This window comes from Eschrichtius robustus, chromosome 1 (assembly GCF_028021215.1).
Source record: "Eschrichtius robustus isolate mEscRob2 chromosome 1, mEscRob2.pri, whole genome shotgun sequence".
NCBI classification, from domain to species: Eukaryota; Metazoa; Chordata; class Mammalia; order Artiodactyla; family Eschrichtiidae; genus Eschrichtius; species Eschrichtius robustus.
This window is the reverse complement of record NC_090824.1, coordinates 81,272,521-81,288,173: the sequence shown is the minus strand read 5'-3', so window position 1 is coordinate 81,288,173 and position 15,653 is coordinate 81,272,521. Positions and strand designations below refer to the sequence as shown.

Sequence of the window (15,653 nt, the reverse complement as noted above, 5' to 3'; positions counted from 1 at the left end):
GCAATGTCGCCGCCATCTGTGCACAGACACACTGGTACCCAAGCTTCCCCTGTCATTCTCTCCCCGGATGGGTGCTATGGCAGGGGAACGTGGCCTCTTGTTTCCTGTGTTTTCTACAAGGCTTGTGACCATCTCAGTGCTGTCCCCGAACACCATCTTTGTGAGTCTTAGAAAATTAAAATTAATGGGTAAAACATGAGCTGCTGGATTGAGACTCTCAGAAACAGCCCAGGAATGGTCTGGGCAGTCATTTAACCACCTCTCCCCAAGATCTGAGTCTTTCCATTGCTGGGAGTGATTTGCTCTCAAGTCTTTCTTCAGCTTGACATGGCCTAAAAAATGGATCCATGGTTGGGACTGTGTAGATAATTGGTTTCTTTCCAAGCTCCTGAATTATAAAAAGATGACCTCCTGGCTGACTCTCCTCCTAGTCACAAAGCCGTATGAGGCCTTGTGATTCAAAGTTTATCAGAACCTGGGGTCCTCTGGAGGATTTAAATGCGTGTGTTCTTGACATACCTTTCCTAGAACAGTAATTCTATGCACATCTAGGTTCCAGGTAAGGCCGTTTGCAAATTTTCTCCTCAAACCTCTTCAATGATGTCAGCATAATTACTTCTACTAGGCTGCAGGTAGGGATGGAGTATTGCTTTCCCCCTTTATTTTTCCGTTTTCTTACTTCTCCAGTCTCATTTGAAGCTAGGGATTAATTGAGTTGTGTGCAAAGTGCAAATCCTTGTGTGTGCACGACATTGTTCACAGTAATGCCAGGTGGCCTTACCAAGTGGATCTGTTTATCCAGATCAACTCCAGGGAGCCGTGTGGCCACTTGAAGAAAGCAGCCCTTCTCCTCCAAGGGGCCTGGAGTGCTTTGTGGTTGTAGGTCTCCAGCTGCCTGATCTAGAGGCAAACTAATCAACTACACGACACTTAGGAAAATCATCTGAAAAGTGAAGGAAGAGTTCATCACAAAGCCAGTCACTGGAGATAAGAATTAGAAAGCAGTCATCTGGGCCTCAGTCCCCATTGCTTGCTCTGGACTGCTCTCGGGCAGCCTCGTTCACATGCTGGCTCCACATACTTACCAAGAGACAGAACTTGAGCAAGTTATCAACTTGCTAGGCCTCGGTTTCCTCATCTGTAAAATGGGCACAATAATGAGCTAAATCTGTAGAGCGCTGAGCCCAGGGCCTGACACCTAGAAAGTACTTGATAGATATTAGCTGGTAGGGTTTATCATCATTGTTCCCCCTTATCTGTCTATCAAGCAGAGTTATCAAGTTACGTGAAGTTGTAACTCCTCAAGTTAAGAAGTTGTAGAAGTGGAGCGGAGTCTCTCCACCAGGTGGAGGGAGCTGATTAAATGTATCCAGTTTTCAAGTATTCTTCCCCAGGAGAAAGTGCTGGTGCCTTATGAGGATGTAGCTTTGCTCTCGGTCCTTTCTGGAGTTTCTCTTTTCTGGCTCAAGCCTGGGATTTAGCTTCTTGTCTGCTGTTGTACAGAGCTGTCCCCGCTGTGCCCACTTAGTCCCGAGGAGCTCCCTGACACTCCCTCCTGTTGCTTTGACATCCCCGACTTTTGTTTCAGAGTCTGTTTTCAGGCAGTGTTCAGCTCTCCCCCATAGAGATGGCTTCTGCCTCAGAGCGACAGCGCTCTGCTCTGTAATGCGTACAGCCCTCTGCCCTAGGGCATAACTGCTGTTTAAATCTGGGGCATTCACACCCCCTGTTACCTTCACCCCCTCTCTTGCACACTGACTGTCAGCTGGTCTGTGAGTCAGAGGGTGTGGGATCTTTTCCCATTTTGTCACTTGCCCTTCTTACAACCTTGGTCAAGTCTGTTAGCTCCTCAAACCTTCAGATTTATCTTCAGCAAAGTACTGTCCCCTCTGCTGATGGCTTAGGAACAATGAGGAGCCCAAGCTCCTTAGAAAAAAGGCCTCACGCAGATATGACCTTTCTTCCTTTCTGCGTGCATCTTGCATCGTCAGGGGGTCTGTAACTAGGAAGTCATTGATATGACCTGGGTTAGTCACAAGTCCCCATTGTTTTTGAATCTGCTGCTTACTTATCCCATCATTCAAGTTATTGGAGAAGAAAGGGGAAGAGAGACTTTCTTTTTTTTTTTATTGATTTTATTGAAGTATAGTTGATTTACAATGTTGTGTTAATTTCTGCTGTACAGCAAAGCGATATATACATTCTTTTTCATATTCTTTTCCATTATGCTTTATCACAGGATATCAAATATAGTTCCCTCAATGTTTATCCATTCTATATATAATGGTTTGCATCTGCTAATCCCAAACACCCAAATATCCCTCCCCCACCCCTACCCCTTGGCAACAACAAGTCTGTTCTCTCTGTCTGTGAGTCTGTTTCTGTTTCCTAAATAAGTTCATTTATGTCATATTTTAGATTCCACATATAAGTAATATCATATGCTATTTGTCTTTCTCTGTCTGACTTCACTCCCTATGATAATCTCTAGGTCCATCTGTTTTGCTGCAAATGGCATTATTTCATTCTTTTTTATGGCTGAGTAATATTCCATTGTATATATGTACCACATCTGTCTTATCCATTCATCTGTCGATGGACATTTAGGTTGCTTCCATGTGTTGGCTATTGTGAATAGTGCTGCTTTGAACATTGGGGTGCATGTATCCTTTTGAAGTATAGTTTTGTCTGGATATATGCCCAGGCATGGAATTGCTGGATCATATGGAGCTCTATTTTTAGTTTTTTGAGGAACCTCCATACTGTTCTCCATAGTGGCTGCACCAACTTACATTCCCACCAGCAGTGTAGGAGGGTTGCCTTTTCTTCACATCCAAGAGAGACTTTCTTGAGATGTCCTATCTCTGCTCACATCATGGATGGATGGAACGCTTCAAAATCATGTCTCCAAGATAAAACTACTATAGTGGTACTTTTCCAGGTTGAAAACCAAAGTACTGTCTTGCAGGTGGGGATGTCTTACCACACAACATTCACTCTTGTGCGTTCCATTTGTCGTCCCCACTTCTGTAAGCTCCTGGTGATCAGGATGGTTTCTTTTCCTTCCCTCACGTCTTCTCATAGCATAGAACAGAGCCCGCTGGCCCAGTAGGGACCCAAAAGTTTTGCCAACAATCAGTTCTTATTCCATACTGGAATCAGATCTCCAAAGATTCCTCATTTATAAAAATCTCTGTCTCTAGAAGGGGATAGTTTCATCTATCCCAGTCTCGAGTGCCACGCCAGAAACATAGCAATGCTCAGGACGGTGCATGAATCTGTGCTTGTCTGATGGACCAGACCGTCTGCCTTACCGAGTGGTGGGACCACCAGCCCCCGGTGGTCCTGGGAGGAGGCTCTTTGTACAGACGTCACCGTCATTGCTAGGACTTCACTGGAGCTCTCTTACTCAGAAATAGTATTAAATAGTGTCCTAAATGAGTTCATAGTTTGTGAAAGCAACCAGCTCAGCTTGGGAGGGATTTATCTTTCACTTATGAGACTTATTTACATAGAAACTTTGTGGCTTAGATAATAGTATATAAGCACTGGTTTTAGGAGGAGTGCATTTTGGCCTTGGTCTCTATGAGCGACTTACTGTTGAACATAAATTCTCCCAAAATAGACCTTTAAATGTCCCCTTAAATGAGCACCGCCATCCTAGGAGTGACACGGTTTTCCTCGTAGGGACTCCAGGCCCTGCTTCAGCCACCAGCCTCCGAGCCCTTCCTCCTTTTCTGAGCTCTCCTGGCAGCCTCAGCTGCCCTACGGCTGCCTACCGCCCATCTTCCCAGATCTGGGATAATGAGTGCTTTCCCAGTTCTGCTGATTTGTTGGTCCACAATTATGATTCTTAAATAGCCTACAAACAAGAACACGAAATAATCTGAACTTCTGCCTTGGGTCTGTTCCGCGTGGCAGTGTTATAATATGATGAGGATACAGAAGAGAGCTTGGAGAGGCAGTCACTGTAAGAGTGAACAGAGATTTCTATGTCTCCTGCTTGAAAATCTCGCTTTCCTGCTTAGGAGGGGACTACAGCAGAAGGCTGGGAGGGTGGGGTTTGTAAACTGTATTTTGTAAACAAGCGGAGTGATTGTGTTAGCATCCAAAACTTCTTAGGAGCGTACTCTCAAAATGACATGAACCATTAGACCTCTCATTTCACTGGGGAAGATACTGAGACCTAGAAAAGTTGGGCGGTTTACACCAAGTCATTCTTTAGGCATTGTTTTGTTTGGGGGCAGTATTTAAAATTACCCAGGGCCTAAGATATGGAAGCAAGCTAAGTGCCCATCAACAGATGGATGGATAAAGATGATGTGGTATGTGTCTATACACACACACGCACACACACACACACACACGTACATACAATGGAATATTATTTAGCCATAAAAAAGAATGAAAATCTGCCATTTGCAACACCATGGGTGGATCCAGAGAGTATTATGCTTAGTGGAATAAGTCAGACAGAGAAAGACAAATACTCTATGTTATCACTTATATGTGAAATCTAAAAAATAAAACAATTGAAGGTATATAACAAAACAGAAACAGACTCATAGATATTGAGAACAAACTAGTGATAACCAATAGGGAGAAGGAAGTGGGGAGGGGCAAGTTAGGGGTATGGGATTAAGAGACACAAACTACTGTGTATCAAAGAGATAAGCAACGAGGATATATTATTGTACAGCACAGGGAAATATAGCCATTGTTTTGTAATAACTTTAAATGGAGTACAATCTACTAAAGTATTGAATCACTATGTTGTACACCTGAAACTAATATATTGTAAATCAACTGTACCTCAAAAAAAAAAACAAAAACATCTCCAGAGATAAATAAAATAAAATAAAATTACCCAGGGCCTAAAATCAATTTTAGTTAAGGCATAGATAAAGAATTTCACTTTTTCTCTTATTGGTTTTACTTTTCCAGCTGATATTTATTTATGTCTTAAGAAGAATCTTACCTAGATGATTGTTTTTTTCAACAAATCATTTTGAACCGGACTCACTTTTCTCTCCCATATACCAAGGGCAGCCGTAAACTCCATGTGACCTCCTGTTGTTGAGTTTATGTGCCAGGAAGAAAGAAAAGGACGCTGTCCCGTCTTTCTGTCTTTCCTGCTGAGACTCAAAGCTGTTAAGGAAGCAAAGGTTCCGCTTCCTCCCAGCTTCCCAGGACAGTCCTGAGGGCTGACCGGGCTCTCTCACCATTCTGCAGGCTTTGTGCCCATATGCTCTCTGGGCCTGTCTCAGATCGGCCGCATGAATCTCGGGATGGACGCCAGCACCTTCAAGTTTTATACCATGTGCGGCCTCCAAGAGGGCTTTGAGCCTTTTGCTGTCAACATGAACCGCGACGTGGCCATGTGGTTCAGCAAGCGCCTCCCAACATTTGTCAATGTGCCCAAGGATCATCCACAGATAGAGGTAATGCTGCACGTTGCGGGGACCCTGGCAGGACGGGGGACCAAGGCCCTGAACTCCCGCTGGTGCTCCTGTCACCAGGTGGTGCTTGCCTAAGTCCACGCCCTGGCTGCCTCTACCCCGGTCACCTCCTCGCTGGCCCTCAGAGCTGTCGTTGCAGGTACCTTAGTTGGGGCAGCTGAGTGGCATCTTACAAGTGGTAAGCACCTTGCAGATCCATCCCCAAACCTCTGGGACACAATGTTTTCTCCAGACATGCCTATACCAGTATTATAGCAATACAGTATCCAGAGACCTTAAATGTTGTTTTCCTTAAAAAGTTCAGTACCTGCGCTCAGGATGATGTGTTCCAAACGTGGTTCTCCTCTGCTCATAACTCGATGTCTTTTAGGCTTTGTTTAATTCCTGCAGAACCGTCTCCAGGTTTTTAAGTGGAGGTGTAGTAGGTGATTACGATACTCCCACCTTGTCGGGGGAGCAGAGAGGCAGAGAAGCCAAAGACTGTAAGCAGCCTGATTCGGATTCTGGTTCTACATCTGCTTGCCTCTGTATCACCCAGCCCCACCATGGTTTTTTCATGGCGTAGGGGTGGGATGGGGGCCGATGGGATGTCAGACAAGTCAGCTCCACTGAAGCGTTAGGTTCAGTGGCTTGATTCCCCCAGACTGTTAAGTCCCCTTCACTCACTGCCCACTTTGAATTCAGCAAGTATCCATTCTTCATCCTCCGCTTTTCCCCACACTCTTAAATAGTAGAGACTTTAATTTCTCTGATTCCTACCCGGCCATTACTTTAGAAAGCTGGGTCATAAACTTTTTGGAGGTCGTGAACCCCTTTGGCAAACTGATAGAATCTGGAGAACCTCCACTTAGAAAAATATACAAACCACACAAAAATATGTAAGTGTACTCATGGACCGCAGGATAGGAACTATTCTCTAGAACGCAGGGAGAAGTGCTCAGATTGTAACAAAATTATTATTGTGAGTCTGTTTACTTTCTCTGCTCCTCCCTCCCACCCCACCTCCCCCCCGCCACACACACACACACACTTCAAAAATCCAGTTTTGATCTTTCCTCCAGTGCACCCCCTGCAGTGCTTGTGCCCTGGAGCTGGGAATTTCCTCAGTATGTAGAGGAGTCTCCAGGAGCTTCTGCGCTCAGGCTGTAACTGTGGTAAAGGTGGGAAAGGCACTGGGTGGGAGACAGTGCCCCCCCCAAGGAAACTCTGATGTCTCTTCTTGAGCTTTGGGCTTTCTGGTGCCTTCTCCCTTAGATGTTCTCATGCCCACTGACAGGGGAAACCTCTGGAAAGATTTTCTCCTTTAGCCACTTGTCACCTTCCTAAAAGGTCAGCATCAGCGAATACAACACTGCATTACCCCCCTGCCTGGCATCCTTGACCTTGCAGAAAACCCAGTGAGCATTTTTAGATCCCTAATTTAGATCCCTCACTTCCCCAGCCAGAGGCAGATCTGTGATATTTTATAGGGCACGGTCCACGTAAGGATGAGTGTAATGGTTCGTTATCACTCATGACAACATGAGTGTAATGGTTCGTTATCACTCATGACAACCTTAGTAGTTCGCATAAAGCCTTGACGTAAGTAGTCAGTGAGGGGAGGAGGGGTGGGTCAGAGTCAGGCTGTGTCAGGTGAGGACCATGGCATTTCCAGGTCGTGAGGATCGATGGCACCGTGGACAGCCCTCCGTGCCTCAAGGTGATCCACAAGACGTTCGGCACACAGAACAGCAGTGCCAGCATGATCTACTGCCGCCTGAGCGTGCCGGTCGAGTGCCACTCCTCCTTCAGTCACAGCCCGTGTCTGGACAGTGACGCTTTCCAGAAAAGGTGAGGGAGGAGCCTCCAGCTCTCAGAGGTGCTCAGCGTGTCTGTTGCAAAGTCGGCTTTCTGTCTGTCTCCTGCTCACTCTACCTCGGCACAACTAGAGCCCTGTGAGGAGGGTTCCCTCTGCTTTCAGTCAGGAAGAAATGAGGATGGGTGTGCACACGAGTGCATGCCCGTGCACATGTGTGTGTGTGCAGTGTATAATCAGGGGACCAATCAAGCTTAACTGGGTCACATCCAGTGAACAAGTTTCTGTTCTTCCCAAGCCGTCTGAGTCCCTAGCCTCCTTGCAACCTATAATTCGTATGTTTTTGGAGTAAAAAGAATGTAAGTGCATGAGAGAGTGCAATTGTTGTTGCCTTTGTGTGAAATTAGAAGCTTCTGTAGGCAAATACCGCCTTCTTTGCATAACTGTGGCCAGTGTCCAACCCAGCAGCTGTGTGACTCATGAGTAATGTGACTTCCTCCTTCCTGATAAGGAATATATTCCTTGCTATCTTTCTTCCCTTTAATGTCTATTTTTTATTGTTGATGTGTATCTGGTCCGGGTTTCCTCTAGAGTTTTACTGTCTACCAAGATTTAAACAAGCAAAGCTTCTTAAGAGAACAGGATAATGTATTCCAAGGTATCCCTGCCTACATTATTAGCGTCTCCCAACCTCCCCCTAGCTCTAACTTACACCTGGGCTGAGAGACAAGAGTTGGAAGTCACAGCCCTGCCTGGTGGTGTCAGGTTGCAAATGAACAAGTCCCAAGACCAGTCAGTCTCACTCATGTATAGGGAAGAGCCAGCTTCTTAAACTTGCCTTCATCATTAAAGGTAGATCAGTTGCCTGTCTGACTTGTGGGCTTCTCTATAGACCTGAAGAACTAAAACATGGATTTCTTCCCCCCAGGAAACAGATGCAAGAAATACTCTCTCATACAACAACAGTAAGTAAATGTGCTCAATTATGGTTTTAATTATTTGATTCTTTGCTGTGCCTGGTAATATGCCCCCTACAGCAAAGGTCTGTCTAGAGATCCTCTTTAATTGCCAATTACTCTGTCTTTTAATATCCTTCTTGATGCTTCCAGAACATATCTATGGCATTTCTCAAGTGGGGGAAAGAAAAACAGTTATTCAGTGCAAAACAGAACTCTACCTGGAGCATCTAATTGGGCATCATTGTGTGATTGGTGCCTATTTGCCACCAGGGACTCAGCACTGCCTTTCTGATTGAAATGAACATCAGTTGGGGGAGAAAGGGGGGGACTCTTAATGTAATCCTTTTGTTTGCTCTTTTATGTAAACTGCTATGAATCAATTCTCCCGTCTCTCTGAGCAGTGCCAGGAATAATGTTGAAAGCAGTCAAATGAGAAAAAGGAGCAGGGAGCTAGCCCAGAAGATGGAGGCTGCCTTTGGTTCTTTTTCTTCAGGCTAGACAGTGGTCAGAAAGCAATGCTTCTGAATTTCTTTCTTTCTCTCATCCTTCTTTAGCACCTGACCAACACACACACACACACACACACACACACACACACACACAAATTCCTTTGGGAGAAATGCATGTCACCCCTTCTATAACGTTATCCTGCAACCCCAAGTTTGTAGGTTAACTATCGAGAGTATGATTCTTGCAGCGGCATGTCACACACTTACTATGTGCACGGCACTACACGGAGCACATTGTATCACCTTCCCTCTTAAGTTCCACTGCAGCCCCAGGAGATGAACAATATCATGCGCTCTGAGGCACAGAGAGGACAAATGACTTGTCCAAGGTCACATGATTCATAGCTGCCAGTGCCAAGATGCCAGCACAGGTGTGTCTGGCTGACCCTTTTCCAATCAAAAAGTAGGACAGACTGCACATAAAAGGACTTCATTTGCACTACTGATACTACGTATAAAATAGGTAACTAATGAGAACCTACTGTATAGCTCAGGGAACTCTACTCAGGGAACTCAGTGCTCTGTGGTGACCTAAATGGGAAGGAAATCCAAAAAAGAGGGGGTATATGTATATGTATTGCTGATTCACTTTGCTGTACGGTAAAAACTAACACAATATTGTAAAGCAACTGTACTCCAGTAAAAATTTAAAAAAAAAAAATAAAATAGAAGCAAAATAGAAAAAAAGAATAAATGTGCTCAGTTTCATAAAGAAAATGATGAAGCAGTCACTTACCTCAATGCTTTAGTAGTTATGATAACACAGTGATACAATTCACAAGTTGTTACAATGCCCACCAAGAATGGCTGTAATTTTTCAGCCCTGCCTGTCATTGAGTCTGATGACCACACAAAGCACGTTTGGCCACATTGTGGGCTTTTTCTTTTGTAGCATCTTTTTCAAGACTTAAAAAAACTTAAGACTTCCTGCAGAATTGGAAAGTGTAGCCTGAGTTCTCTAACCCCCCGGCCCCCAGGGCAATTTCATCGCTCTTCTCTCTGAGGGCAAAGATGTGCCTGGCTCTCCCTAGCAGCCCTGGTACCCAGAAGAGGGTTAGGGTTCTGTGCTGACCATTCTGAGTGGCTGCCCCTGGTCTCGGCAGCAGCATCTTCTGGGCAGAGGGTGGTATATTAGATGCCCGATTTTTTTAGGCTAAAGCACAACAGAAAAGGGAAAAAATAAGGAAGCCAGATTCTCTCATCAACTCTTCCCCCAGTCCAGAGTGTAGTGCAGTACACCCCCAGCACAGTGTGTGCTTTTTAAGAAAAGGGAATCAAGGGGGGCGGCTGCATAATTTCTGCCTCTTGAGCCCGCTCCCCACAACAGGGGCCGGGGTGGCGGGGGGGGGGGGGGGGGGGTGGTCACTCACGCCCCCCTGTGGTCTCTCCCCAGCAGTGCTACTACGCAATTCGCATCTTTGCTGGACAGGACCCCTCCTGCGTCTGGGTCGGATGGGTGACTCCCGACTATCATTTGTACAGTGAAAAGTTTGACTTGAATAAAAACTGTACCGTGACTGTTACTCTGGGGGACGAAAGAGGCCGGGTCCACGAAAGGTAAGAGGACTCCTGAGGGGCAAGGTTGGCCCTCCCTCAGCAGTCTTTTTCCCTTCCCCCTCACACCCCAAAGAAGGAAACATCAGCCTCTATTATAAAGGGAAAATGAAGCACAGGCTTAAAATCCTTAAGTAAATGGTGGGGGTGGGGGGGAGGACTATGGTGGGAGAAGTGTTATTAGCCAAAATAAAGGGCAATTTCATCACATGTATAAAACATGACCCAGGGATGGGAGATACAGATGGACAGTCGGGAAGCCTGGGCTCCCTCTCAGACTCCGTGATTTCTAGACAAGCCCCAATTTCTACAACATCAGAACAAGACAGAGAAAAATCCCTGGGTGCTTGAGGGAAGCCAATTGCAGAAAATAAGAAGATGTACCACATCACACAGCAACTGATCAACTCAGAACTTCTCATCCCAAAAGTCTGTAGTGGCTGAAAGCATAAAGAACATAAAAGAGACATGGCAAATTTATAAATAATAACCACTGAATAGAAATTAGGGATCTTCAAGGAAAATATGTTTTAGGCACACCCATACCCTCCCACGGGTCCGCTGGTACTACCACCAAGGAAGGATCTTTAGCCAGTGATGCCCCAGAAATGAACCAGCAGACCATGCCTTATTTCCACCTAAGTGAGATTTGCTAGAGTCCTTGCCCAGATGGCAGGCTTGTATAGAAATGTAATAAGTTGTTTCTCATGACAACTTTATCCCTACAAAGTCAGGAATGTTCTGCAGTCAGTACTCTTCCGATACTACTTGCTCATCAAAGGCCAATGGCCAGAGGTCGGGCGCAATTGCTGTTTTCTGGGGGGACCATTGTTGGTGGGTGGTTAAGAGTACAGCCTTTGGAAGCAAACTGCCTGCGCTTTAAACTGGGTTCCAGTACGTACTAGAGGTGTGACTTTGGACCTGTTACTTAACCTCTCTGGGTCTAAATTTCCTTATTTATAAAATGTGAATAGTAGTTCTAATCTCACAGAGTGTTATGAGGATTAAGTGAGGTGATACATAGATAAGAGCCTACAGCAGTGCCTCAACTCAAGTACTCAATAAACAGCACTGTTATTACCATTACTGAATGTCCATCATGTTATGAGACCCAGAGTAGATGCTATAACCAGATGCAACATCTGGTTTGGTTAAAAGGAAAGTCTGTGAAAGCAGTTGACCACTCCGGACTTTGCTCTTCAGCCAGAAGAACAAAAAGCACACAGTCTCACCCCAGTTGGGTCTGTGGCTCCAGTTTGCTCGCTCTGCCATGCCAGACTGCTTATTTTATTTATCTGAGCCTCGGTGACCACATTCATGGTGAAAATTAACTGACACATCGGCACCTTAGCGTTAAGACCCAGTAGATAGTAGGTGCTCAGTAACTCTTGGTTCTTTGTCTTGTGTAATAAGAAGTAAACACAGGATCGATTTTCGGATGTGTTCAGGCATTTCAAACTTAGACCCTTTGAAATATGACCAAAGTGTGGCACTTCACACTCTTGCGGCTTCTGTACCTTATTAATTGAATTCTGTAGTCATTAGTGTACTTCGTACTTGAATCACTGAAAAGAAGTAATGACATCGCCACAGTTTAACCTTAATGGAAATCTAGCAATGGCTATAACTCTTTGGAAGGAGCAATTTGCACTGGCGCTGCCTGAGGGCATTCACTCTGAGAAACCAGCCTGACTGGTGCCACAGAGGAGAGTCAAGGGGAGGAGGTGAAGGAATGCTTACACACGGGATTTCTAGTTGTCTGGGAAAGTGATGGACTTCTAGAACCGGAAAAAACCTGGGAGAATTCTAATCAAACTCTTGGCTTTCCAAGGCCAGATCAGATTGACCTTAGGAAGTTTAAAGGGGCTGCTCTAGCATCCCGTATAGAGCCACTCTCTCCTTTAGCCTGAGACAAATCGCTTGGTGTTACTTTAAGCAACCGGGTCCCTCAGATGAGCCACACTAGGACTGGGCTTAGGAGGAGACATACCAGCTGCCTCTTGCCCTCAGCCATCGTGAGGGGCTCTGGGGATCCACATACCACTTCTCCAAAGCCCACCTAGGGTTTGAAATCTTACCATTAAAAACCCAGACTTTGGAGTTTAAAGGCTTTGTGGTTATTATAGTTGGCTTTTAAAGCTAAATGCCTATGGTGGAGTTTTCTTCCTGGGGGGTGGTAGCCAGCTAGCTGAGAAAGGGACCCAGGTTGGTAGGTGGTGAAGAGTGCAGGGGGCAGGGCTCCAGGGAGCTGGGAGTGGGGGGTAGTACAGATCAGGAGGTGGGAGGCCATCAGAGACTAACTTTATCTACTTTGCAAATCTTCCTGGGGCCCAGGCCTACCATCCTAGGGAACGTGGGCCTGAGTTCTCAAGTGTCACACGGCCTTTTGCCCTGGCACTGAAATGGAACTCAGGACACAGAGTTTTCGTTCCTGCCTCTTATACCAAATTCCTCTCTAAGTCCACCTGTGGTAGTCATCCTCTCTGCACCTTTATCTCCCACTTCTAAGGTGGGAATACTACCGTCCCCATTATCTGTTTCAGAAACATGAATTGACGATGAGCCAGGAAGCAAGTTGCCTGAACGCTCTGCTGTTTGAAGCAGATAGAGGTGCCACATTCCTAAACTGAGTGAATTCATTTAAGAAAAAAAAAATTATTCGCAGCTGATTGGAAAGCTTCATTGGAAGCTTTGGGGGGCATTTCAATCCTGAGTCTTGATTCCAAACTGCCCCAGTCCAGATTCTGTGCCTTTTCCTCTCTCTGGCTCCTAGTGTGAAGCGCAGCAACTGCTACATGGTCTGGGGTGGGGACATCGTGGCCACGTCCCAAAGAGCAAGTCGCAGCAACGTGGACCTAGAGATCGGCTGCCTCGTGGATCTGGCAATGGGCATGTTGTCCTTCTCGGCCAACGGGAGGGAACTCGGCACCTGCTACCAGGTAGGGGCGGCTCCTGGGGCCGTGAAGGCAGCATCTCCAGCCTGGTGCTCAGGGCACGGCTCCTCGGTCTTCTCCATAGGTGGCGTCCCCACCATAGCACATGGAGTTGATGTACCCATGTTGTCCAGTGCCATCTAGGGAGACAAACAAGAGTAAAGTGACTTCCTTTTGTTCAGAGAGGGAAAGATCTCATTTATTGGTTGATCAGAAATGCTGGTCATCCTTCTAGAAGATAAGAAGGCTTTTCCTTGGTGATGGGCTCTAAAAGGTTATTCGTTGGTTCCATCAGTATTTCTTGTGCAACTTTCATGTTACCTACACTATATAAGATGCAAAGTTTAAAAGGTCAACAGAGATACTCCTCTCTTTAAGAAACTTCTGTGCTCAAAATATAGACCTGTAAAAACTGATTTGCCAGGGAGTATTCCCTTTGCAATAAAAGGTTATTCTCATTCACTATGGCTTCTTTACAGGGTGCTTTAAAATGCATTTACATAAATAATTTATTTTCCTCTTTCATTGACTATGAACTTCGACAGAACTACTTGGGGAAGCCATTAATTATACCCACGTAGGTTTACCCGTCATTAACCACAAGAAGCCTAATCTCCTTTAAGCTTTATCTTTGATGGCCAAGTAAGCTTGGGAAATGCCACAAATGATATCCTCCTTTGGAAGTTTCGCAGTGAGTGTTAGTACAGGAAAAGTTTAAGAAATGCTTCAGAAAGAAAACTAGCCAAGCATTTCTCATATTATTTAACCAAGAAGAGCTTTTTTGTTTTTTTTTTTAACAATTAGTAGTTTCTATAAGCCTAGAGTTCTACAGAGCATACTATGAGACAGGCTAAGTTAGGAAGTCAAATTTCTGTATTAAACCTTCTTGACACTCCAAGGGTAGAATGGAGAGCCTCATGTACGTGTGGATAGAGTGTTATCCGAGTTCAGAGAAGGCAGAGGCTGATTCCATTGAGAGTGATCAAGAGGAGGTTTATTACAGAGAAATCTTGATTTTAAAGCAAAGAATTCTTCCAGGTGGAGAGAGAGGAGTGTACTAGATTGAAAGAATGGCACAGAAGCGTAATGGAGACGGGGGCATAGTGTATGTTTGAGGAACGATGGACAGAATAGAATGGGTTATGGTTCATAGTAACAAATTTGGAAAGGTAGGGAGGTATTAGGAAGAAATGTGGAGCTCCTGAAGAGTTCTGACCAGGGCAATGGTAGGCAGTGTCCAGGGAAGCTTAGCCAACTACAGCAGATTAAAAGCCTCCGGCTCCTGTGTAAATGGCTAAAACCCCAGATTCCAGAATCAGCCCCAGGTTACAGCCTCTGGGCTGAAAAGCCCCTTGGCAGCAAGTGTCTGAAATGTTAGGTGACCAAAATCAGATGGCAGGGCCCTTCCTGGGGGCCAGGGACGGCCTGCTGGTGTGGCAGTCCTCTCCAGGACCTCCTGCAGTGGGTAGCCCCCTGCACACCTCCTCTTCCTCCTGGGAAGAAGTGGAATCATCACTACCACCCAGCAGCTGGGACCCCACCAGCCGCTCCCAGAAAGAGGCCTCTGCAAAACCAGGCTTTGAAGCAGAAAGTAAGTTATTCTTCCGGTACTTTCTCATGATTCCACGTTCCCCTCCCCACCAGTACCGAGAGGAGGCTTATATACATTACTGCCGTCCTTCAGAATCCATTAGCTTTTTCCCATTAACTTTTGAAATGAGTTTGACTGAAGGGTCCTCCCTGAGCTACAGAGAGCTCCAAAGCATCTGATCACTTTTAAGGTCCCTAAATAAATAAATAAATAGCCCATGGCATTTGCGGCAGCAGGGACTTGCCTGCTTCAGGAAAGAGCCCATGACGGTGAGAAGATGTTACAACAAAGAGGAGAACACATTTGCATCCCATCTTTCACAGTAGTTCCTGGATGACATTGGGCTGGTCCGCTGTCTGAGCTGCACGTTGGCACCTGCACCCCAGGATGCCTGGCGCGTGACTCCATGCGTATAAATCCCGATGACTCTGCTCAGGGGTCCAAACCCACTCCCACCCTGAGGTGGGGATGGGGAGGAGGTCAGGACTCTGAGCAGGGACCCTCGGGGGGCTCATCCCTACCCAGCCCCCTGCTCATTCCCGTGAGACAGTAACGTGTCCAGCCATGCGTCTGGGCTCCCAGCAGTGGGATAATTGTTATTCTGCAGCTGTAGCCATTTTCATTTTTCAATTATCTCAAGAGGAGCAGGGCAGCAATATTTATATACTGGCTTTCCATTCAGAGAGGACCAGTAAGCAAAATAATGAGTGGAGGATTCTCTCAAACAATGTTTCTAGACCTCCCCATTAAATACTGCTGCACAATTTGAAAAGCTTTTTCTGTCTCATTTAATGTAATCATGGGAGAAATGAGAAATAAAATGTGTGTTCAAGAGATACTCCTCAGTTACTGC

General features: G+C 45.7%; 1 protein-coding gene across 1 annotated transcript in view; it reads left to right on the top strand.

The window, feature by feature from the left end:
* Positions 1-15,653, top strand: part of RYR3 (ryanodine receptor 3) — a 378,467-nt gene that overhangs the window by 176,240 nt on the left and 186,574 nt on the right. Inside the window, exons 28-32 of the mRNA XM_068538049.1 lie at positions 5,233-5,441; positions 7,114-7,289; positions 8,183-8,219; positions 10,116-10,279; positions 13,050-13,215. Coding sequence (XP_068394150.1) covers positions 5,233-5,441; positions 7,114-7,289; positions 8,183-8,219; positions 10,116-10,279; positions 13,050-13,215 — 752 coding nt within the window. The remainder of the gene's footprint in view (positions 1-5,232; positions 5,442-7,113; positions 7,290-8,182; positions 8,220-10,115; positions 10,280-13,049; positions 13,216-15,653) is intronic.